Here is a 25261-nt window from a genome sequence, read left to right on the forward strand (position 1 = left end):
CAAAAGGAGAGAGAGAGACAAGTTAGGGCCTAGTGGTCTGGGGAAAAACCGGCAATCCTGAAATGTCTATGATGCGATACACAGCACAACAAAAAACTTAAAAGAGCAAAACAATTGGTTTGCGTCTGCAAAATTAAGGCAATGAAGCCTAATGCAGTGCATGTCAGATGTTATTCAAGATGAAGGCGTGGTCTTTAGCTGCTTTGCCAAAGAAGCTTCATAGAAGCCTTAAATGCAGTGGCCTGTGCAAGTGTGCAGAGATTATAGGTGCATTTTATTCCATTATTTATAAAAGCAGCAACAGGATTAGTTTCTTGGGATAAAGTAAAGGGATCGTCTTTGGTTTGAAAATACTGTACCATGTTTTCAGGCAGAAAGAGAGAAGGGCTATTATAGCAGGAAAATTAAGCACGGTAAAGTGATTTTTTTAAATAAAAATTGCGTAAAAGCACAGAGCTTTATTAACATATGCATGTAGTATGCTTGCACAAGTTGGGGCTAAGGGTTTTAAACTAAATGTGAGTAAGTTCACATATTTATTGACATGCAATGGCATGCATGAGCTGACAGTCATTTAATAAGGCTGCAAACTGAATGTTTAAAAAATTGCAATGCTGACACTACATAACATCTGAAAAAGTAGGATTGATGCAAAAAACGCACACATTCTTTGCTTTAGTATTATTGTGGTTTACATGGCAGAGAAGTTACTAAATTAAGCAGAGGCAATCTTGTTCTTTCAGCAAGTTGTGCATTATGGCAGTAGATAGTGGGGAAATGCAAAAGTTAAGGTTCCAGCTAGAAGAGTAAGCCCACAGCTAGGCTTTCAAATGTTATGGTGAACTAAATTGTGTCTTGGAGTGTGTCTGCACAGTGTAATCCTGCTCTAGATGCTACTACAATGCAAAGTAAATTCACGCGTCCACAAACTATGTTAAGCATTTCCTAAGAACGAGTTGGAAATACTACTTCAACTCAACACAAGTTAGTGAAATCTGTCATGGGGGGGCCTCAACTTTTTGCATTTCCTTTCCAATTTTTAATCCAAAGCTTTAGCAGCACTGTGTTTTGCAGTTAACTTCCTGTTCAAGAAAACTTATTTCAGTACCATTCTGCCACTTTCATGACTGGAACTTGTAAATTTTTTTATGTTGTAGTGTGTATCTGTGCTCCTCCTCACCCCAAAACACAGGAGGGGGGAGGTCAGATCCAGTTTCCACTGAAGTTACAATGCACAGCTAATAGGCTTTCTGCTGTGCCTGTTCAGTTTGGCACCTTCAAGCTTAGTAACGCACACTACTCACTGAGAGCTGCTGTATTTACACAGTTCATTTTAAATGTCAGAGTTCAGACATTTGAGTCTTCTGCATTAAATTAAGTGTATTTTTATATAGACACTTCTAAATTGAGCTGAAGGAATTTTAAATATTTAACTCAAAAGGTAAAGTTATTGTTGGCCACGAAAGTATGGCACCTTTCAGCCCCCCAAAGTTAGGAACGTATATAATACCCTACTTTCCCCCAAACATTTAGAGGGGAGGGGAGGAGGCAGTTAAGAATAAACTTTTTGCAGCAGCAAACATAGCTGTCACATAATGATTGCTTCAATCCCAATCACAATGCAAAAACAAAAGAAAAGAAAAATTTGCATTAACAATAGTCAATGCTCTTGTGCAGCAGTTGCCAAGAATTTGTTGTCAGATTGGTTGTAAGTACAGACACTGTCTTTCAGAACACAACAGGGGACCAAAATCCCCCAGTCACATGCTCTCAGACATTTAATATGGAAATAGTTAATATGGAAATCATCGCTATATTCTGTATAACTGATTGATAAAAATGACATGATTTTTAAAGATCATGCCAGTGCTTTTGAGACAGACAGGCCTAGCAAGCAAAAAGTTAATTGTTGCTAATTAAAATGTTCTTATTGAATTAGTTTCTTAAAGGTAACAAGAGATTGGTTTAACTGGGTAACATTAGACAAAAAGAAGAGTGATGAACTGAATACTCAAGAATGAATGATTGAGGATTAAAATGAGTTGGTCCCGATTGATCATTCTGATTGGCACCGAGCTTCTGTGATCCCACAGTCAGCCAATGAGAATGCAACCAGCAGCATAACTTAACACAAGGGACATGCAAAAGAAAACCATAGTACCAAACATTAAAAAAAAAATCCTACAAGGGACACAAGTCTTCTTATTGGCTGCAATGTGGGATCGTCTGGAATCAATCCAGCTGCTACCATGGGCATTATTGCTGTAAAGATCCTGGTCAGAAAAGTACAGACACAGAAGAGATAAGAGACTGGAGTAAGAAAAATAAAAAGGCATTCCATTAAAAGGAAGGAAACAGGGCAAACAAGATACATGGGTTACTTGGAATTACCACACATAGGACTTGCTACAAAGTGAAATGTGCCAGCATCACTTGAGACAGCTGACCACTGGAGATTTGGTTTGTGAGAAGTTAGTCATTGTCACTGGTGGTTAGGTTGCTATAAACATTCATAAAGAGCTCAAATCTCCATAGCGATGCAGCCCAGAGTCTTGGTGTAACCTCACCGAGAGATCATCTCAAGTGATGCAGAGCGTCAGAGCGAACATTGTTTCTTTTAACAGATCTGTACCTTGTTTCTTTTAACAGAAGAACAGACAGGCATGTACATGATGATATGAAGGATGAAAGTGCAGGTCATTAAATACACAAACAGGGCTGCTGCTGTTCCAAGAACATTTGCATAGGGAAATAAGGTTAGCAGTGGTCAGTATTAGTGTTAGGGGTCTTGGAAGGGGCAAAAGTGAGAATACTGCCAACTTAAAACAAAAGCAAGATCAGACAGACAAGCCAGGTGAAGGTTTTCAAAATGAACCTTTTGCATTCTACTTTGTTAAAAGCCCACGGATCTCCTCTTAGAAGTCCTGTATTAATTCACACGCAGGAAGATCGCAACCACAGACAGCTGTATGACTCATTTAAGGCCTTGCAAACTCTTTTTGTAGCTGACTTGTCAGGCATCAGTTCCTTTATTAGACTCCAGCACTGTTACTCATACAGTTCATGCAATTTAGAGGCACACTGTGAAGCTCTAGGGCAGCCAAACTTGAGAGCAGATTACCTAGCTGCTCTGTACAACCTGCTCCATGCAAGTCTGCCAAGGCACCTTCACCCATACCTACCATAGCCTCTGTTTTTCTAAGCATTTTCTTCAGAGGCTCTCAATTTATTTTTGCACTGTGGACTAATGTTAAAGATGAAGTTGAGATCATCAGTCATTTCACTTGTGACCAAATGCCACTCTGAACTCTTCCCACCACAGCTGCTTTAGCTGCTATTCTTAGTTTCAGACAAACAAACATTGTTATATCAGTAGCCATAGCTAGGGCTTCTAGCTTTTCATGTAATGGCCCACTCTGAATTCAGACTGACACATGGGCTTTTGTGGGTTATAAAAAAACCCAAAACTTAAAGGACTATTTCAGGCATTATGTCAGGGACAAACAAGTGTGGCAACTTTAAAAACAAAAGGGCGTTTTCTGCAGTGTACTAACAAAACAGAGCTAGCAATCTTAATGCCAGTACTGTTGGGTTTTTTCTTTTAGTAGCCAACAAATATGCCCTCGAATTCTGCTAATTAGAGAAAAGATTAATTTACAAACAAGATGCCATCACAGGGTTGAAGCCCTATTAAAGTTTTTTTAAAAAATCAAGTCGTAAAGCCAGGGATATATAGATACGATTTCAGAACTTCCGCTTCCCTTCATTGGTTACAGCAACAAAGAGTCATATGTTGATCGTAGTTTTATGTAGAGTTTAGATTATGGATTGTACAGGATGGTTTGCATAGGGATGATCCTGCCTCAGGCAGGGGGTTGGATCAATGGTTTTCAACCTTTTTTCATTTGTGACCCCTAAAACATTTTGAATGGCAGTGCGGACCCCTTTGAATTGTACGTGTGGGTATTCACATACTTTTTATTGATCATAGTCATCTTTGTGGACCCCTTAGGCATAGTCTGTGGACCTGCAGGGGTCTGTGGACTGTAGGCTGAAAACCACTGGACTAGATGAGCTCTGGAGGTCCCCTTCCGGTCCTAGTTCTCTACGATTCTATGAACAAATCTAGCACAGAACAGAATACATCTCATTGACTGCATGACCAAACTGCACTGCTTTCTCTTGATAGCAAGTACAGAGTTACAAGGGCAGTCTACTTTTCCCAAAGGATGCAACAAATCTATCTTGTCTTGGTCTTTTCCTCTTAACAGAGCCTAAAAGTAAAGCAAGACCATGATTAGGCCCAGAGGGTTCTAATCCCAGCTGTGTTTCACCTTGTAGAGGGCGCTATGGTAACAGAAACACCACTCAGCTCTTCCGGCAGTGTTGCAGGTTTGGAAACTAATATTAAGTACTGCATTTACTGAGTAGCTGCCTGAATGCCCAGAGCATCAAAAACACAAGCTAGAACTGGAGAGAAAAAACAGCAGTCAGCCCTGGGAACAGATGGTCTCTGAGCCCTACCAGCCAAGAAGCAGGTGACTGGTTGAGCAATGTTCCTTCCCTTTGCTTCCTGACTAGGTGGGCTGCAATGGTGACAGCTGCAGAAGTAAACACGGAAACAGAGGACTTGGGAAACTTTCTTTTAAAAAGGATACTGTAAAGCCCTGGCACCTGTCTAATTAGAGTATTCGTGGGGACAGCTGGAGTTTTAGAAATTCTTCCCAGCTCATGATTGCAGCCAGTGCCCCATCTGGAGCACTAAGGCAATCTACCAAGGACAGGGATAGACAGGAGGAGAAGGAAGAGAAAAGAAATGGGCCTGACTAGACAGGATGCAGACAGAGTTGGAGTCCTGTCCAGGTTAGTTTAAAATTGAGATTTCTTTTCCACCCATATAAAGAAAGGGTGACCTCCTCATCTGCATGTGACACAGAAGCCATGCGACTAAGTGGACCAGTTGAAAGGTAAGGCATGATTCATGCGTGACTGGTTTACTGCACACTTCCATGTCCTGGCAAGAACAGGCCAGGGGAGTTCTGGAACATGGGCGTGCCTTCAATGTGAAAGGAGTTTTTGCCTTTGGCTTCTTTCAACGGGTTTAACTTGCTCTTTCAATGTTAGTAAACTTCTGCATTTAAAGCAGGATGAGATGAGAAACAGATTGATGTGAACACTTATTTGGAAATTCACAACTTGATTAATGGTCAGGTGGTTAGCATGGGCTTTTGAACACCCAGAAAAGTTGATGATCTATTGTTTGGAGGAAGGAACTGGTGAGACAGCCAGTACAGTAATACTCAGGCCTTCCAGCATTGCATCTCTGCGTATGTTGGAACTAGGCAATCACACTAATGACATCCAGTTAGCACGAACTGCATCCTAACAAAGTGTGTGCAACTTAGATTTTTGTCAAGCTTTCACTAAAAGATAAGAAATGCAGTACACATATAAGCTGCCATCTTGGTGGATTAGCTAACTGAAACCAGCCATCTTTCAAAGAGAGTGAAACCAAATAAAATGAGGTATGAAAGATTAATAAAGAAGTAAGACATTAATAAAGAAGTAAGTTGGCCCATCCAAATTGACACACACTCCTTTAAGTGATTCTAGAACAGCTTTATAAACACTTCCAAGATAGAAACTAATCCAAAGGCCAAATTTAGGAACATGTTTTCAAAGAATACAAAATAAAGTATTATCAGAACTTGGCCTGTTATTGCATGCTAATTGCATAATCCAAAAACTAGGGAAATTAACCAAAAGACTCCCATTAGATTAGGATCAGATCTCAAGATCCTTCAATGGAAGGTAGTGCACAAGTGCCAGTACTCTTCTATAAAGAAAAGGTTATATGCATATGGGGAAAGAATAGAAGTATCTTTCAAGTAAAAAGCGGGCCATAATCAAGGTCATTTTTATAGTTAAAGCTTACATTATTCACAATCTGAGACTCTCTTAGCAGGTTAAGACTAATTAGGAATAAATATGATAGAGGGGTTGAATATTGCAATGAACAAATCAGGTAACATGATTTTATAGCCAAGTCCTCTGACGCTAATTGTTAATTGAACATTTTCCATTGGAAGCACAGGGTTTTGTTGATTTTTTTTTGGTATTATTATACCGCATTGTAGATGGCTACAATGCTTTATAGCCTAATAAGTAGCAAGACAAGATCTTTCTGTTAGGTGCAGCAAGACGAGAGTTAGGAAGATCTGTCCCAGGGCAAAAACTAAGGCAAGGCTCTAGACTGGAGGCTCAGATGTTTAGAGAAGCTAAGGAATAGCAGCTTAGTAATGGGAATGGAAGAGCTCCATACCGTTACAGGCTCAGGGGCTTATCTCTATTACAGTCAATGTACTCTAAAAATCCTAGGGGCAAGACCTAGAGCAGTGATTCTCAACTAGGGTGTTGTGGCATCCTGGAGCGCTGCCAGATCCTCTGAAGGGTGCTGCAAAGTGTGAGGAGATAAGCAGATGAAGGCAGGCTCAGGATTGTCCCTACCTGAACAATCCCCCACCCTCACAGCCCAGCATGGGGGTAAGAACTTTAATATGTACATTTGTTTTTGAAATTTGATGTCGAATAATTAAAAAAAGCAATGGAAGGGGGCCTCAAGTCCAACGAGGGGTGCTTCGAGTCCAGAAAGGTTGAGAACCACTGACCTAGAGGCAGTAGCTTGCCAGTGCTTTCCTGTTGTGGAACCACTCTATCCCCTTACAGCCTCCGCCCCAAGGAGTTTACAATTTAGTTAAACAAGAATACAAAAGCTCCGTGTTATACATCCATTTTTGGACACCAAGTCTCATACTGACCCCAGCATGTTGGATACCTAGAAAACACAGAGTCAGGCTCCAGACAGCGTGGCCTGCGAGACATTGCCATTCTTTACTTCTATGCATAGATGTACATCTACTCACAGACTGAAGAGGGTTCCCATCAAGAGCAGGCGTTGGTGTTTAACAACTTCTTAGCTTATATTTACTTATACATTGTTATGAATTGTAGCAACATATGCTGTTCCATTTGATTTAAATATTACAAACAGTCCTCAAGAAGGAAATACTACAATTAAACGGAGCTCCTCAGGAGCAATCTGGCCTATGGATGCAAGCACATAAGACACTTTCTCTTTTCTGCATCACTATGTGCATGAAGGGATTGAAAGGTGTTAAGGGCACTTTGTGAAAAATAGATACTAAGATCAGGACCAAGTTATATATAGTTTCATAAATCCTTAAGAGTGTGCTTCTATAGCAGCGGAAGATATAACACATGATTATATCCAAAGCATACAGGGGTGATGTCACCAAGTGAATTATTTTTAGATTCAGGAACTAAACAGTTCCCCCCTCTGCCTTCCAAGAAACATGCTGCAGCATATAGATCAATTCTGCAGCCTTGAAAGGAAAAGCTACTTACAGTCGTTTGATTCCTGATTCTGGCTGAGTTGAGGGTTTTGAGTGAATGATGGGTGTAGGCTGGGGGGTTCTGGTTTCTTCTTCCATTTCCTCACTAAAATAAAAAAAGGTGGAGTTAGCATCCAGTTCTTCTACGTCCCTGGAGAAACAAAAAATAAAGCTTACAGAAGTTTTCTAAGTCATGGGAAATGGAGGGGGCTTATCCCAAACCTTTCAAAGGTGGTTGGCATCTTTCACTGACTTTGTTTCAGCTCCTCAATTGCTACAATCATCAGGTCAGTAGTGGCAAGAGACAGGCTCTCTACCAGTCTGGCAAGAGGGTTTACAGGATTGATGCCAGAGGCAGGCCTGCCAAAGGGCTGCATCATTTTCCTGAACTCAGTCCAGCAGGGCCTCCCACCATACAGCAGTCCCTGCAGAATCACAGGCCGAGCTTAATGGCTCCCACCATCTACCATATTAGAGAAAAGGTGTTTTTTTATTTTTAAAGCTGCTGGATTGACATCCCAGGAGCTGTCCTGTCTATCCTCCAAAAAAAACTAGGTGAAATGTGAACAGCAGCTACTAGCTTCTTCCTCCCATCATTATGCATCAGTGATGGGCACGCTTCACATGCCTGCATTTGTTTGACATCTCTCCTATTGATAGTTCTCAGGCTTCTAGGAATTTTGCAGTTAGAGGTCTAAAAACCAAGCTCCCATCAAACTGGGAAAATTCAAATATGAACCAAAGTTTTGTGGCTTGGAGCCATTGCAAATTTTAAATCTTAGGGGAAAAACAAAGGATCAACTCTCATTGCATAGCAGAGACTATTTAAAAGGACACTTCTTTCTACCTGGTGTTTCACAACAGAAGCTGTGGAGACAGCAGTGCCAGAGGTGACAGCTAAGATACCTTTTATAATACAAGAGCTCCTCTTGCAGCAAGAACACTTTTGACTTGAGTTCATTCCTCTCGTGCAAGACATCCCGTAACTCTTGCAAAGTAAATCTCGGACGATTTGGATCTTTTAAATCCAGAGCCATCTTCTCCGATTCAGAGAGAGATTCATCATTGTTTGGTTCTATCTGCAGGATGAAATACAGACTTACTGCACAAGCGATACAGGCCTAAGAACTTAGAGGTGTGACGCAACCTGCCATCTCTGTGCTTCTGACAGAGCAGGATAGTGTGAAGTGTCCAAATGGCTATGCTAGAGGAGTGCCACGGAAAACAAGACCCTTAATTGCATTGGTGCTCGTGATTCCCTGCAGAACAAGCAAATATTAACAGGCTGCAGCCTTTACCATGCTTGCCATAGTCAACAGTGAACAAATGGACAGGACTGGCCTTGTTTTGCAGGCCTCTGAAGGATGGTCTTACCCTTACCCAGCTCATTTTCTCATGGCATCACGTGTGTGCCCTACAGCAAAGTCTCTGTGAAATTTCCACTGCAGTCCATGTCCCTGCTCATAGGAATTTTCTTTCCTCCTCTGTATACACAGGGACTGTCCTTTCAAACGTCATTCATGATTTTGGATACCACAGTTTTTGAGACACTTGGGGGATCCCAGTTTTCAGGGTGTAGATGCTCAGCATATTCTGAAAAAAAACAGCCTTCTCCAAGAACCTCTTTTGAAACATGGGGCCTGGGTTTTATTAAGCAAGATGCTTTGAAGCCTACTTTATATCACTCGGCTTGCTAAACAGACTTCTGCTGTGCAGCTTGTCCGTCGCATTTCCAGCCATAAGTGGAAGGCTCCTATTGAAGATGCTGCAAGTTTTCCCAAACTGTATTTAAAGATGATGAAAAGCTTCTGCTTCCTTAATTCCTGTAATGAAAGGATCTGTGAAGAAAGCCTACAGATGTGCGCAGTGCATTCCACTTTGGCTAGGGATAGCAGATGAGGAGGTTTGAAGACAGAAGAGCTCACTCCATCCTTCTTCTGGTAGAGATGTACACTCAATGAATTCAGAGTTGGGAGATTTCTCTAGCTTGGGGCCTTCATACGCTCTCTTGGCTGCATCCTTATTTCTATGGCACTCGTCCGGCAGAACGTGGACGTTGGTGGATTCTCAGACCTTTGTGGAAGCCAACTACAGTCCCTGGGAGGCAGCAAACAGGTGATTTCACAAGCCAGACCCGCCTATATTTCCGTGGGCCCCGCCCCTTGCCTGCTGATTGGCCAAGGGGCCCTAGTGGCCACACCTCTTGCTGATGATTTATGCAGAAGGGCGGGGCCACACAAAAGGCAGCTCTCTCGGCCAGTCAGTGGCAGAGGGAGCTGCTGCCACCTTTTCCGCTCCTCTTTGGGCTGGTGACTTCTCCCCACCCAGCTGGGAAGCCAACATTTTATTTATAGTAAGTTTTTTTTCCCCCCACAGTGATTCCATGCAAAATCATGGAAACCACGGTTTTTCACAGTTTCTGCAAAAATTGCATTTTGAGTAGGTCCCTTGTCCCTGGGGCTCAGTGCAGGCACCACGGTCCACCTGTATCCAACTGTGTGCAGGGACTTGGCCAAAGGGACTGTGGCACAGCGGAGGGAAAGGTACTGTACAGGGTGTCTGCTGTTAGCAATTGTATCGAGCAGGAGTAGGAAGTCCTGGGGGAAACTTATGCGGAGCAGGCCTCCCCAGGAAGAGCCCAAAAGCTTCAGGAGTCTCCAAAACTTCCAGCTGCAAAAATAAATCCAGGGCACGCTGTTCCAGTGCAGTACATTTGAAACTTAATACTTTTTTTTTTTTCTCAAGACCTGACTAGATGCCAGCTCGTAGAAGCATAGTCACAACCTGGGATGGGAGACAGATGCCACCGAACCCAATCCAGACAGCTGGGCTGCCCCTCTTCCCAAACAGAGAAGAAAAATTCTGCTTGTGGTTTACAACAGCACGAAGCTCCTAACTAGGAACTTCTACACAAATCAAATCCACCTAAATATACACGCACATTTTGATAAGCTGAATGGCAAAGGACCAGAACAGGGGACTTAATGGTCCCAGGGAAAACTTCCCAAAGTAGAACGCCACACCCCTAATCATGCAATGCTGATAAAGACTTCTCTCTTTAAAGATCTGCTTTACGGGCTTCGAGGACCAATGTAATGTTAATAAAGGGATTTACCTTCAGGATTTAACAGAGCAGCTTAGGAACAGAGAAAATGACTGCCTGGTGCCACAGGATTCAAATGGACAGAATCAGGATTAGGATTTGATGAAATGTGAAACTAATAATTTATTCACCAAAAATGGTAGTTTCAGGTCAGCTGAAACTGCAAAGTCATACCTGAGAACATTTCAGTTGGAAAGAAAAGGGATTTATTTAGATTTTTTTCTTTTTCTTTCCTCCCCCAAGAAAACCCGCACGCTTGGTCTTTTTGCCTGAATTAAGTAAAAACCATCCTAAATGAATACTTCTGCCAGGATCTCCTGGTCCCAGTCTCCTCTTCTCTCCTGAAGTGCACTGCCCCTCAGTGTTAGTCAGATTCATTTTACTTCCTTCATCAATAGATCCGTGTCAAAATTAAATCCGAGTCCCCCACCTCCATTTACCTTCATCTTCACTAGTTTTTCTTTACATCAATACATTTTTGTTTACATTTTCTGACTAGCCCTAATTCCTAGGAAAAGGAATGTGCTTTTACTTGGCATTAAGTTAAATTGACTCTAGACAAAAGGTAGTTTACCTAGCAATTCAGGAAAGCCACTGGTTTTTACCCATTTGCTTTAGATCTTTTAAATGATCACAGAAGGTGATGGGTCTGAGGGAGAAGCCAAAGGCAGATATTCCTTGTGATAGGACTATTAAATTGCCACCTCGTCCTCCAACTCATTCCTGACCTGATGGATGAAACATTTTCAAACGGCAGCCTCTAGTTTTGTGTACTTGGGTTCTGGACCGCGAAGGCCTGATCATTCAGAAGTGCCAAGGTGGCACAGCTTTCAGACAGCAACTGCTGGGCCTCAACATCTCAGGCAAAAAGAAAAATATTAAAACATTCAAAATTAGTCTGGTCCCAAGCATTCGAGGCAGGGCCACTTCTGAAAAACCTGCACTTCACTTATCAGCAAAACATTCACCTGGCTCACAAGTGGAAAGGACAGGACAGCAGATCAACGTGTGTCCAAATTCAGACTCCTGTGGCAGAGCACTACATAGCCTATGTCCTGCAAGGCTGGGATGGCAGCTTGAGCACTGGCTTGTCAGACTCTTATCATTGCAATGAACCTATACTTAGGAACGGCAAGAGATGGATACGCCAGAACACAAAATGCTCAAAGAAAATCACTTTTCCACCTAGGTCAGATGCATCAGTTCAGGGCCTATTCCCCTTGTCCAGCAAAAACATCTTGTGCGGATCTCACCAAAAAGCCAGCAGACTGACAAGCATGTCACTAGTGCAACCAGCCTTGAACTAAGCCAGTTATAGGTGTCTGTTCACTGCAAATCGCTGCCAAACCTTTGCCCTGGAAGAGAGAATGGGGAACATTGCTAATGAGAAGAGATGCTATTGCCATGAAACCAAGGAGTTGCAGGGAAGAAAAAAGCTGCCTTTCTCTTCAGAGACTGAGGACACTTTCACACTTGCTGGCTCAGAGCCAGAGCACCAGAGCCCCATTTACAAAGCTGAACTTCCTGGCTGAATGAACAACAATGAAGTCATCTCTTAGCTTATCTTGGTACCAAGCTCATTCAGTTGCAGAAGATTAAGCTGTTGCTGTTGCTTTTCGTGGGGGACTGGGGACACGTCAGACATCTTCACCCCCCAGCATCTCAGTTATTTCTGTTTCTTTCTTCTACTGCCCCGTTCTCAACTTCTTTCCCTCTGGCAGTGATCTACTCAAACATTTATAATACACCCATGGTCAAAGCATCCTGGCATGTCCTTCACACCCGAATGTTTCAGCTGTTATTAAATTACTCAACAGGAAAATTCAGTAGGGCATCAGTTCTCAGATTCGTTCATACTACAGGCCCTGTGGTTGTGAAAACCCTGCATATATTTCCCATCCCTTCTTCAGCCCTATCCTGAGCTATCTGGCATGCTTCACATGGCAAAACACGCCCAGAATGGCATTTGGAGGCAAGATGAAAGCACACGCACTATAACACGATGGGCATGATTGCTTTATGACATCCTCTGCTTGTCCCTGCTACGTGTCCTTTCTGTTTCTCTCCTCTCCGTGCGGGACTTGCCCCTGTTCCTTCCAAATCACTCCCACCTGCTTTCCCACTGCTCTGATCTTTCTGGGTCACTTGGCTGTTCGTTGCTCTGCAAGTATTTGAGCATGCATGCTGCAAATTAGCTTTCTGTGACTGTTTCTGCTCCAACACTTCATTGCACAAATGTTAACGGGAAATAAATGTGTGAATGGGCCCAAAGGGAGTTAATTTAGAAACGTTCCTGAAAAATATTTGCAGGCTTGCTTGGTGATATTAGCTTAGTCTGGTCTTGAGACAAGCCAGGCAGAGAATACCATAGCCCTTAAGGGCCCAATCCTGTTGCTATCCATTTCCGTTCATGACCACAGCTTCCCTTTTCATGCATGGATTGGAGACATAGCAGAATTCACACGTGCCTTACTTCTGAACATTCACAAAGACTGCAGCTGATGGAAATATGGTCAGTTTTCAGAGCAATGGCATGCCAACAAGAGAGAGCAAATCTTTCATTAATGCCTAGAGTGCCAGCAGCTTTCAAATGGCCAACTAAATGAGATGGTCGTGGAACAAAAGGGTCTCATGAGTCATAAGAAGGAGTCTTCTTGTATATAGAAATCCCAATGGTCCAGGAAACTAAAGTCACAACAATCACACCTCAAGGTATGAGACAATCACTCCAAGGATGTATGAAAAAAATTTCCCCTGGCTGATAGCATGTTCTTAATTAGACCTTGAGCATGTGTCTGTTACAAAGATTTTAAACAGCCTGAGTTTGGGAAGGGTATACTGTCGACATGCGGTGAATCCACACAGTCATTCAAGTCACTCCGAGTGAATCCTGCTCAAACCTTTTCCACTTTTCCACATCAACACTTGTTTTGGTATTTCTACAAAATGTGTACGTTTTAACTGGGATGATTGACTGGAACCTGCATGAACGGTCAGACGCCTTGTGGCCACCAGTTTCACCACGTAGGCCCAGAGTGCTACAAGAACCACAGTTTTTTTCTGTGTACAGTAATATTACTGATGTTGCTCCTTCTAGAGTGAGCAACAATTTGGACTTCACTGTAAAGATGGAAATCTCCCTGCCCCATCAGTATAGATCTTGGTACAGGAGCAGATCAGTGTTGGAAGTAGCCTGGAGGGGCATGGATCAGTAAGTGGACTGTAGGCAAGGCAGTCAAATGGCCCAGTGCATTTGTCCCAGAGATCACCTCCAGAGCGTGTGGGTACACAGTGTCATAGACATTCATCCCATGCCCATGGTCTCCAAGGAGTTAAGAAACAGCTGCTTCAGAGAAGCAGTTAGCGGGCTCACGATGCTTGGCTCTGGCTGTAGCTTTCAGTCCTAGATGTAAACATAACTTGCAGGCAGTTCCCAATGCTAGGAGTGCAAAGGATCCAAAGCATCAAGTGCTCTACAGTGTGCATAAACGTTTTGTTGCAACGATGCCCATTTCCTTAGCTTGCTGGCCAGGCGGCCACAGGTGACTGCATTTATGGGGAGTGCACCAACTGATCTGCCAAGATGCCAAACATCTCGCAGTCTATTATGTAGGAAGCAAACCAGGTACCAACAGTCCCAGGCTGGAAGTGTAAGATATCAGTTATAGCAAATGAAGGCAAATAGCCCAACTCAGGCATCCATTCAGGGAGCCGGAATTTATCTTCAGCTTGCAGGGATTTCTGTGAAAATCATTTCTTGGCTACTACGAAGCGCTTCATTAAGTAAGTTGTTATTTATAGCCCACTAGCACTCCAAGGCCAAAAGAGATTGGGACTCCCCCCCCCACACACACACACTAGTGACCATACCAAAAAAGAATGCCTGCCCTGTGGAGCTTACCAGCCTTACAGTTGGTAAACTTTCTAAAAAGCAAGCAAACAATGGCAAAAGTTTGGATGAACATACCACAGCTAAGGTTTCAGAATAGGTTAAAAAGAACTATATCAGGTCAAGTGCATTGTAAAGATAATTTCAACCAGATTTACTAGATTTAAGGTGCATGTATTTTAGGACACAAGAACCTGAATTCTTTCCACTTCAGTCATTGCTAGCAAATAAGCTACATTCTGATATTCCACATATGCTTTTACTACTAGTGACTACTACAGCTCCACAGTTCCTCTGCAGTTATCTAGTTTTAGGCCTGTGAGTTTCATCTCTATAATAATTGGCCAAGTGCAAACTGAAGTGATGCATTCAAGCCTGCAAAAAAAAGGACAAGCAGTGTCTGTGCATGGTGCACAGAGGGTCCATCTCCAGTAGAGTTACAAATGTTTCAGATATCATCTGTACTACAAGTGGAAATGGAGTTATAACAAAGTGCTCCCCATATCAGCTGGGACTGAGCTGTACACGGATTAAAACGCCAAGCTCCAGATCACTTAGGAAGTCTGTAGGAGAGCAAGGACTAGACCCCAAATCCTGAAAAGAGTCCCATGCTTTAACCACAACTTTTCCTTCCTCCCTTTAAAAACAAAGCAAGCTACTTTTCTTCAGACACCAATACCTTTTTCTTCCCTGATGAAGACTACGACAAGCCAAGTTTGGCATTCCTAGAGTCAGTTGTTTTGTACTTGCTTATCTAAAGCAACACAGGTCTCCCGTTCAACGCTTCCATATAGTTTTCATCAGTGTAGCTCTTCAGGTTTTACGCCAGCATAAACGAAAGGAAAAAATTAGGCACCAGGTGTGTTTCTCCCCTTTGCCCTCTTTCATGCGCTCTCAGCCAACCCGAGACTAAATCAATTTTTAAAATTTCCTGAAAAAATGGAAGAAATCAACCTTGAGCTGATACCAAGGATGGAAACAATCAGCTTCTCCTACTCGTGGGCTTCTTGGCCCACATACAAATCCTGGAGCCCTGGGAATCCCACTTGCGCTCTGAGAAGAGATGGGAGGACTCAAAATCAAACGTGGCAAATCCTACTGAGTAGGAGCATCTCTGTAAGATGGAGAGGTTCTCTCTTCCTGCAAAGCACAGCATCTCTTCTGGGACCCATTATAGCACAATTTTCTCTTCTGCTCCAGTTTTAGTGCCATCTTCATTATGCCACCTGATAACACAGCCTCACCATTGGGACCCGTTAGAGTTTACAGATAGACATCCTTGGTGAAGATTAAAACCTCTTGTCAGCGGTTATACTTTGGAACCTCCTGAATATTTTAAAGATGCAGATAAAAAGAAATCAGCCAGAGGCAGACTGTAACTGCACCCAAGAGCTGGCTGCTGCAGACGTAAAACAGCTGACACTACAGATTTGGGATTTCCCCACAGCATTTTTAATCTCTTTAGGAAACAAGTGGTTACTATATCTGGAGAGTTCTGCAATTGGTCACACAATTATCAGGGCCAACTTCCTGTGACATGCATGAGAGGCTGACCATTCTCTCTTATACTCAAAGCAGCTTGAGATTCCCTTATTTCAGATTAAAGCTTTCTACTGCTGAAGAACACCATCACTGTGGTGTTTCAGTGACTCTGTTCTAGCTACAGGAAGAAGGGCTAGCTTCTTGTGGGCTGCAGTAATCCACAGCTGGCTAATCTGTGAAGTCATACACTGATGGTATTATTGCTTGGGACAACCAGAGACAAGACATCTTAACACAGGTCCACTATTGTCTGGATGCCTCAAATGCACACCTTCCATTCCCTATCTGAAGGGAGAATGCTACGTATGGCATACAGGGTTCTCAAAAAAACTTCACAAGAAGTGTGTGATTATCATTGCCCATGTTTTATACCTGGGGAAAATCCAGGCTAGGAGTTGATGACCCAGTTAAAACCTTGCAGCCAGATTAGGCAATAGGGTTTAGCAATTCCTGGTCCATCTACCAGAGGACAGTGCCTCTCTCTGCAGCAAGAGTCCAAGGTGCTATCATTTATAATGAAGTTACTGCATCATTTTGGTCTGTTGCTGCCGAAGTTAGTACTGTCTACCTACGGGAAAGGACAAAGAGGACCTTCAGGTCTATCGAGGCTAACATACCACTTATGTTGGTAATGAGATTATACTGAAACAAAGCTAGTTCTTGCCAGCATCACAGGCCATGTAGGGAGGGACCTGGAAGTTAGTACTTGATATGCCGTTTTGAGCCCCACTGTAGTATTGTTCATAAGACAGTTTTCCAGTGTGCAGCATTGCACAGCAGCAAGCCTTTCCTCCAAATAGATCCTTGCACCTGGTGCTTCAAACTATCACTTTCCAATCCACATCCCCACCAAAATCACTGGGGAGTTTCACCTAGAGTCTCATGGCACAATACACCCCAGATGCGCAAGAGTTGCAGGCACAGGGAGAGTAAAACAGCTCTTACCTGGATCTCTTCTCCATTTTGGCTGCTCTCACCATGGAGCTTCTCCTTCAATTTCCCAAGCTCTGCCCGCAAAACGCCCATCTCTTGTTCCTTGGTTTGTAGGTAGGCTTCCAACTCCACCTTCTGCTCAATCAGTGCTTTCCCTTGAGCCTCAACAACCGTTATTCTGTGCCGAAGGTCATGATTAATTTTCATTAGCCTGTTCTGCTGTTGTTGCAGCTGCAATATAAGCAACACAGTAAGTCAGCACCCATTAAGCCATGGTAATTAAATCAAAAGTGTTAATTTAAAGAGCATGCCTGTTGAATTCATGTCTTCTTTCACTTTCATTTTTTTAAACATCTAATTATCTGCTGCAGTCTCGCTTTCCAAATGCTGTTTAATTAGTTTTCAGAGTTAATGGAGGTACTTTTCCTGCAGCATAAGACATTGTGTTCTTATCATCAAAGCCGTTTCTTCAAATGCTACAATCTCTCTTTAAAAGCGTTTCAAAGTAAGGTTTGAGGACATCATGACCCAAGATGAATCAAGCTTTGACCAAGGATAGAAACGATAAAGTTATTAATACAGGGTTGATTAATAATAGTATGTTGATAGCACCTGGTTGGAGCCAGCCAAGACCCAGCCCCACTGTGCTAGACAGTAGACAGTATGAACCCCTGTTACAGACCATCCCTGCCCTGTGAACCTTACCATCCAAATGGTGGAGACAAAGAAAAGGTGGGAAGTAAGGCAGATGGGGAACTGAGGGCATCGCAGTCTCAGCATCTCAAAGCTTTGCTGTCAAGTGCTCCATAACCAAGATTTGAAAACAAGTCTCCAGAGTCCCAGTCCACAACCTTAACTATGAGCTCCTCCACCTTTCTTGGAAGTTTATCCAGTAGTTCAGTGTACATAGCCTCATCCCAGAATCTTCCAAATAGGTGTCCACATCACCTATAGCACCACAGTGGAGCACCTGGTTGACAGACTGTAGAGAAAGCTAGGTCTGAGTGCCTCCTGCAGCCCCTTGCCTTGAGCTGAGATCTTCAAAGGCAAACCTGATGGGTGTCATTTGCAGAGTGCTTTGCCTAAGTGGAGAGATTAAACATATCCAAAGAGGGAAGAAGCAGCAGTTAGGTGCCCATTTCCCAGATAAGCGGAGTTGGGTGCCCAACTTTCCTTTATGCTAGCTGCTTTTCACAGGCAGTGCATTAGGTCGTTTCAAAATTGATAAAATGACTCAGTCCCTGTTCTGAGGAGCTCACAATCCTTCAAACTTCCTCTGTAGATGCAGAGAAAGGGTCATACTCCAGAGCTGCTAATCTGGCATCGTTCATAAACTCTGAAGTCACTTAAAACTCTTTTGAACATCCACAGTGTTCTCCAAGGTAGGGAGAAAAGAATAGCCACTTACTGCCTCCACATCCTCATTCTTAAGCCCAAGTTCCCGGTCTTTTGCTCTGATCTCATCCCTCTGTTTATCTACCACTTCCTTCAGCTTCTTCATCACTTGTCGCTCTCTCTCAGACATCCCTGGTTTAAAAAGAAAAGAGGGGTTGAGAATGAATGGTTAGCTAATGAGACCAATAACAGAAAAGTGTGTTAGCCAATGGAAGTTGCCTAATGCCACTTTCTCAATGAGGGAAAGGCTGTTGGTAGATCACTTAGCTCAAGAAAGCTATGTGCCGTGTTCACAAATCATGGGGAAGAGACTACATAGGTCCACACGGCATGTCACCCAACCGGCAGGCCTTAACAGTCCTCCAATGCGTTTATGATGGGCAGTGAAACACCACAGTTCCATCTCTTTGTTAAGCACCCAGCTGTGATGTTCATACACCAGTCCCATGGGCTTGGGGAGAGAGCTATAAGTATGACTAGGAGACACTCCATAATGGGTCTTTCATTTGAAAAAAAAAAAGATAGGAAAGATTTTTTTATGGACCAATAGATGGAATTTTGCATTAGCAGGGTCAAATCTCACTTTATGCACTTGCCACTAGGCGTGATCCTTCCCTTGCAGGGAGATTAGTTGGATGCTTCGAGAGGACCTTTTGACTTCCTTTGTACGGAGTTCGGTCAAAAACAGTGGCTGTTCCACTTGAGTTAGGACCATGCCCTCACTCTGGATACATATTTTGCCATTCTCTCCCTCCTTACCACCCCATCCCACTGCAGTCATTTGGCTTTAAAAATCAGTGATTCTCAACCAGGGTACCACCAGGTAATTTGAAGGGTGCCTTGAGGCATGAGGAGAGAAGCAGAGAAGCATAAGCTCAGGCTTGTCCCTACCCGCATTGACCAGCCCCTCTGCAAGGAGGTGAGCACTGCAATATATAAATTTGTTTTTGAAATCAGGTGCCACTCAAGTCACAGAAGTTTCAGAGGATACCTCGAGTCCAGTGAGGGGTGCTTCAAGTCCCAAGAGAACCACACAGTTGTGTCAGTAAATGTATGGCTCAGGGGCTAATTAGCAGGGCTGCCTTAGGGTACATGGGCCTGAATATGGTTCAGTGGCTAATGGAAGTGGCAGTATCAGTATGGAGTTGCTGTGTGATCTTAGGCAAAGCACTCAGCCTCTCTCTTCCTCATTTTAGACCCGGGAGGAAAGGCAGGAAAGCTGTGAATAGCAATAATTTCCTTACCCCCTGGAGCAGCTGGGACACCAAACTCAAAGCCTTTTTTTAATCCACTGGGGCATCTCTTCAATTAAGTGTGCTGCATCAGCTTTGCTTTGTCGATAGCTGGCTTCAACCACCCCACTAGGTTTTTCAGGGGGAATCAAAGTAAACTCCTATGGGGAGACTTGTGCTTACCGCCTCCACATCAGAGACACTCCCCACAAGAGCACCAGTACCAACAATGCAGTGGAAATGGAGAAAACTGGAGAGAGCAAAACAGACCTGGAAGAGGTGGAGGGGTGGCAGCCATGCTGCATCCCTTGTCCTTGGCTTCCAAGTCTGTTTTGGAGCTGCTGTGGGTTCCTCACCAGGTGCAAAAGCACGTGAATGTGAAGAGGGAAAATAGCAGCTTCCACCCCTCTTCCACCACTGCAAAGGCTATCAGGAAGCTACCAGGAGGATGCTAAAGCAAAGGAGAAAGGTAACCTCAAAGGAGTGCAGGAGGGAGGAGGGGTGTGCTAGGAAGGGCTGGCAAGTTGTTCTGGAGGGTGTGTTGCTGCAGAGACTGTACAGAGTCTGATCATGACTCAGGTGTTCATGTTCCAGTTTGTCTTGGGCTGATCTTTTATCTCCCTGTTAAGCCTCCTTGCTCTGCTTCTGAAGTTGGATCCTCTCCTCAGCCTTGAGCATTTTGGAAGATTCCAGTAATTCTCATGGCTTTGATGCGGCTTACTGGGACCCAGTAGGGAGGACAATCAGGCTCCAGGACTAAGTTGTCAGCCCTGCTCAGCACACAGCTGGGAGTCTAGATCTGGAATATTAATCCCAGTTACGAGACCGGACAGTGAGTCAGTGACAGGCTCATCACTAAAGCTCTGTGCCTCAGTTTCCCCAGTTGTAAAAAAACAAAAAAGCCATGTTTTTGCATAAGTGAGCAGGAGCCCCATTACAAATCAGCAAGGGAAGAAGCCTCCCGCAAAAGCCAGCGGAGCACAGCAGTTATCCTTTACACAAATAGCTTGTCAGTGTCATTTGATTGTGTGTTGTAACACTACTGTGCATGCTGACATGCTGTGCTGGAACCTGGCTCGCTCCCTGCAGAGCTGGATGCAGGATTGATGCCCAAAACATCAGCTGGGCTGGGAGGTACAAAAGAGACCGACAGCAACAAAGAGTACTTGGACTGGCAAGTTTTTACTGCTCCTTACCCACATGGGGGTTATGAGGCTTAAATTCATGTTTGTGTGTACAGTAAAATGCTTTGAGACCCCCCTAACTACCACATGCTATTTAAGGAGCAAAGCATCTGTGTGTCATTAAACCGACTTCCTTCCCCTCACCCCTCATTTTCCTCTCTCGCATTTGGTGAACATAAAGGACTTCTGCTGACTCAACATGGATCACAGAATCATTTTCTTTGAGGATGAGGTGTAGGATGTTTGTGTTCCACAAGCATTTTCTTCGTTTGCCGTATCTTAAACACACAGGAAAAGAGAAAGCGGCCAAGCACAGTGAGTGCAAGACTGGCAGTCTCCATGATTCAGTCCCTGCTATCTGCAGGATCTTAAATGGCACACCCAGATGGCTTCCCCAAGCTCACCCCATCCACAGCTTCCTTTTGGATTGGAGAGCAAGCTTGATTTGTTGTTGTATGGCGTGGCAAGAAAGAAAGCAGCTCAAAATGCATCTCTACTCAGCAAAACAGAAACTAGGCCCTCATTAGGGCCTCTAGTATTTATACTGGGGGGCCATACAGTCATGTAATTAAAATGAAATTGTGTAGCAAATACAATTTGAATATACTCTCACATTTGCAAGAAGACTTTAATATTGACCATCCAGGATATGTTTAAAGGCTCTTTCTTTACACCCGCATGATTCTTCTGGAAGAAGAGAAAAGGCTCACCCTATTAGCACTGAATTCAATTATCAGACCCTCATGGATTTTATTGGGTGCCTGCCCTAACAAAAAAAAATGCTGTTGTATCAGTTTAATGTCTGATAGTGTCCACCTGAGGCCCCTGATGGTATCACAAACCTTGTGCCACATCTTTAAGTTCTCATGATCCAAATATATTGATGAATAACTGTGGTAGGATGGGTTCCTGAATAAGCAGACAAAAATATCTCTTCCCACGTAGCAAGTTTCCTGCAACTTGCTGAGGCTGAGGCCTCTCAACTAAGGATAGAAATGGACTTCAAAAGTCTAGTCCAGCCCCTTCCAGAGATTCAGGATGTGCTGTTTCCTTTCCACCTCAAACAGATGCCCATCCAGCCTCTGATTCAAAGCCTTCAGTGAGAGAGATTCAACAACTTCCCATTCACTGCTTTACTATGACATGACCTGCTTCCTGGAATTGGCCTCAGTAATTGAGATTGAAATATAATCCCAAACCAGAACTAAGACATGATCAGATGGGAAGTAGAGGGCTGGGGCCTAGATCCACCTGAGTATTTAAGCACTTTACTCCTACTGATCTCAATGGAAATTCAGGGCCTAAATATCTTTTGGGGATTTAGAACAGTCTTTTTAGGACACAAGCGTGAGAGAGCTTTTTGGGGAGCTTCCTACATGTGCCCGTCCTGCCACAATCCTACCTGAGATGGTAGGGTGTAGGATCTTCTCCCACAGCACGTCCCTGCACCCTCAACTAAATTCACCAGTGGCGTTACACCATGGATGGACCGTTCAGCCAACGGCCTTACACATAGGATTAATTTGATGAATAAGAGCAATGTTAATAAGACCGCTCAGGATCCTGCCGCATCTACTTTGAACTCTGTCTTCTGCCCCACAACTTTTTTTAATAACTCTGTTCGGCTCAAGGCTTCCAAGAAGAGTAGCTCACCTTAGTGCTTTTCCCTCTTCCACACTTTCGGCCTCAAGGCTGACTCATTACAGGACACTTTCTTCAAGCCGAATGACCTGCCTCATGGAATAAGGCTACTAAAGTATTGTGCCTTTAATTGTTTGAGTGTTGACTTCCAAAGTGCTCAGAAAGGGATGGCGGCAGCTCTGCCCTGCCCAAACCACACTTGTCAGGGCTTGTTTAAAAGTGACTTTGAAAGAACTTTTGCTAAAAGATAAGGCACTGTTGTAACTCTTTCTCCCCCACCCCCCTAAGAAGCCACATCTACCTTCTTATGACTGAATGGCATTGCCTACACTGATAATAAAGCACGAGCCCCAGTTATTTTCAAGATGCCTCACAGAAGAGCTGTGTTTTCAGATGGGAGATAGCTGAGGCTATGTACAGTCACATGCCTCAGTCACTAGCAGGAACTGAACTAGAGACCTAACATGCACCCATACCACAAGCCTCTACCACTTAAACTGGATTTGTTCAACTGCCTGGCAGGCAGGTTATTAAACCCCAGGTCCAGCCAGCCACTAAATGGGGAGACATGATCACAGGCACCAAGTCATGCTAAGGGAGTGGTCCCCAACCTTGGGTGGCCAAAGAGCAACACTATTGAGCAACACACAGGAGGCAACAGCACCTTTACTCCCCTGTCAAACCCAACTTTAAAGTCTTAATGTCCTGTGAAGCCCCAGCAGCAGCCAGGATCTCATTGCCCATGTGTTGCCTATGAGCAATAAGCTGGCGACCGCTGTACTGAGTTATGAAATCTTAACCTGAAATCTTATTATAGCTACTTAGACCTGATGAGCTCTGAGACTTGGAAAGCTGTGTCTGGGTCCACAGACAGCGTGCATAGAGTATGCTTTTTGTGCAGTCACATGGTTACCCTGAAAACAATCCTTTGCAGCATTTCCCTCTCAACCAAATTGAAACTTTGATTTGAGGGCCAGGTCTGGGCCTATTTATGAATGACAAACTTCTCCAATGGGAGGTTCTTCTACATCATCCAGTTCCAATGCCAGTCATAACAGATTCCCAGTTACTTTTACATTGCTGTTACAGAGATTTGTCTGAAAGACATCCTGGTCTCATTGAAGTAAACGAGATGTTTGCTAACATTTTTTGCCATACCCCAGATTTGACTCCTGAAGGTTTTTTTGTGTGTCTGTCAAAGTAAAAATAACCTTGAAAAGCATGCCTAGCATTTCCTTGCCAATCTAAACTCAAGGCTTATGACTATATTTAAATACAAACACAAAAACTGCATTGAGTGGGTTTATCCATTGAAAAAAAAAAAAAAAAAACACTAGGCGAGAAGGCAGAACACAAAAGAAAATCTGACTCTCTGCAACATGTCAAGTTCTTTTACTTCTGTGACTCATCTGCCTCTCCTCCACCCCCTCCCTTTTTTGAACACTGACATTTTTCCCAATTAACAGTCAATTAAATTCCAATAATAGTGAAAGCTTGCTCAACTACAGCCTAGGAGACTCAGAAGAATTGCATTTATCTTCAAGAACTAGTGACGCTAAAGGGGTTTCATGCTTTTTAATTGCAATCTTCCATTATACTCCTCCACAGGTACTCAGTCTAAAGATTTGATTCAGTACTGAGAAGACAGGTTGCTGAAGGCTTTTTGCCCATCTACCCAAGGATGGAATTTAACCCTGTACTTTAGTGTTCTTTAAGTGAGAAAAGTCCATCTGTTAGCATTTACTGGAGGCTGCTACAAGCCCCAGTTGAGAGCTGTGGTTTTCAAAATTGGAACCCGCGCAAAGATTGCTCGGAGTGATTAATAATGCTGGGTTCTCACCATCAGGCACCTTAAAGGGCTTGCTCTTTAGACAGTGTTTAGTACTTCTTCTCTGCGAGACACACCCCCTTGAGTGTCTCAATGTAGACATGAGAACTGGAAACACAGAATTCATTAGTCTCTTGAAAAATCTTGGCCATAAGTAGTAACTCATATTGGGATTGGGATGTGCTGCTTGACTACAGTCTGTCTAGTCCACAGCTACACAAGATATGAAGTGCATGGCTGTAGTATTTCAACTATGCAGCCAACAATTATTTTTTAAATTAACTTTTTGTACATTTTAATCAGATCCTTGACTCAGGCAATTATATTAGTAACAGGCCTCAATCTTGCAAGAAAGAAGCCTGGGCATCTGCAGAGCCTTGAAGTAGTCAGCAGGATCCATCCACGCAGCCCTGATGTAGGCCTGGGATCAACTAACAAGATTTCTGCCCATTGAATACTTCAGATGAAAACCACCCATGTCATCTTACAATTTGGGCAATTTTTAGTCAGGTCTCTAAAACGCATGGTGCTCTCTCCAAGATTTACCAGCTACCCTCATTATAGATGTGCGTGCAGAATAACCACCGCCCCCTTGTGAGGCCCAGCTCAGATGAGTTATTTCTCTGCTATAATGACTCTCTCCCTTGGTCTTTGACCACGGCAATTCTGAAATTTTGCCATGCGATCTTGTCTTGCCAATATCTCAAAGCAGGATCCCCCTCCACTCCCAACTCTGCTCGTCATAAATTAGTTGTTTTTCTTCGAGCTCAGCAGAATGGAGCCTAATTGCTTTACATTCCAGTATACTGAACTGCATCAAGTTCACTTGCATCTCTCTACTGTTTTGCACAGATATGAAGAGACTGAACCTATTCTACAAAAGCAAAACATTCTTTAAAAAGAGGGAAAACATTTCTCAAGATACCATTCTCAAGAAAAAAAATATTACGCCCAACCAAAAGAAAAGCAGTTTTACTTTTCACTGTTCTCCTCCTCCCAGCAAATAATGATGGTCCAATCTTTCTTTTGCTTCCACGATTTAGTCACAGATTCTCCCCTCACTCCTCCCCAATCTATCCAGAAAAGAATAGACAGCAATAGA

At 43.4% G+C, this 25261-nt stretch overlaps 1 protein-coding gene across 2 annotated transcripts in view; it reads right to left on the reverse strand.

Annotated features, from left to right (window-relative positions):
• Nucleotides 1-25261, reverse strand: part of RILPL1 (Rab interacting lysosomal protein like 1) — a 32911-nt gene that overhangs the window by 3763 nt on the left and 3887 nt on the right. The window contains exons 3-7 of one of the 2 annotated variants that reach the window (XM_019486725.2): nucleotides 18288-18406; nucleotides 16892-17110; nucleotides 8319-8491; nucleotides 7426-7518; nucleotides 2-2273 (exon numbers count right to left, since the gene is read on the reverse strand). In XM_019486725.2, coding sequence (XP_019342270.1) covers nucleotides 2168-2273; nucleotides 7426-7518; nucleotides 8319-8491; nucleotides 16892-17110; nucleotides 18288-18406 — 710 coding nt within the window. In that variant the 3' untranslated portion in view covers nucleotides 2-2167. Of the gene's footprint in view, nucleotide 1; nucleotides 2274-7425; nucleotides 7519-8318; nucleotides 8492-16891; nucleotides 17111-18287; nucleotides 18407-25261 lie in introns of those variants that run through there. The other variant, XM_014598406.3, reaches the window with a different exon arrangement.

The sequence above is a fragment of the Alligator mississippiensis genome, chromosome 10 (assembly GCF_030867095.1).
Source record: "Alligator mississippiensis isolate rAllMis1 chromosome 10, rAllMis1, whole genome shotgun sequence".
Taxonomy (NCBI): Eukaryota; Metazoa; Chordata; order Crocodylia; family Alligatoridae; genus Alligator; species Alligator mississippiensis.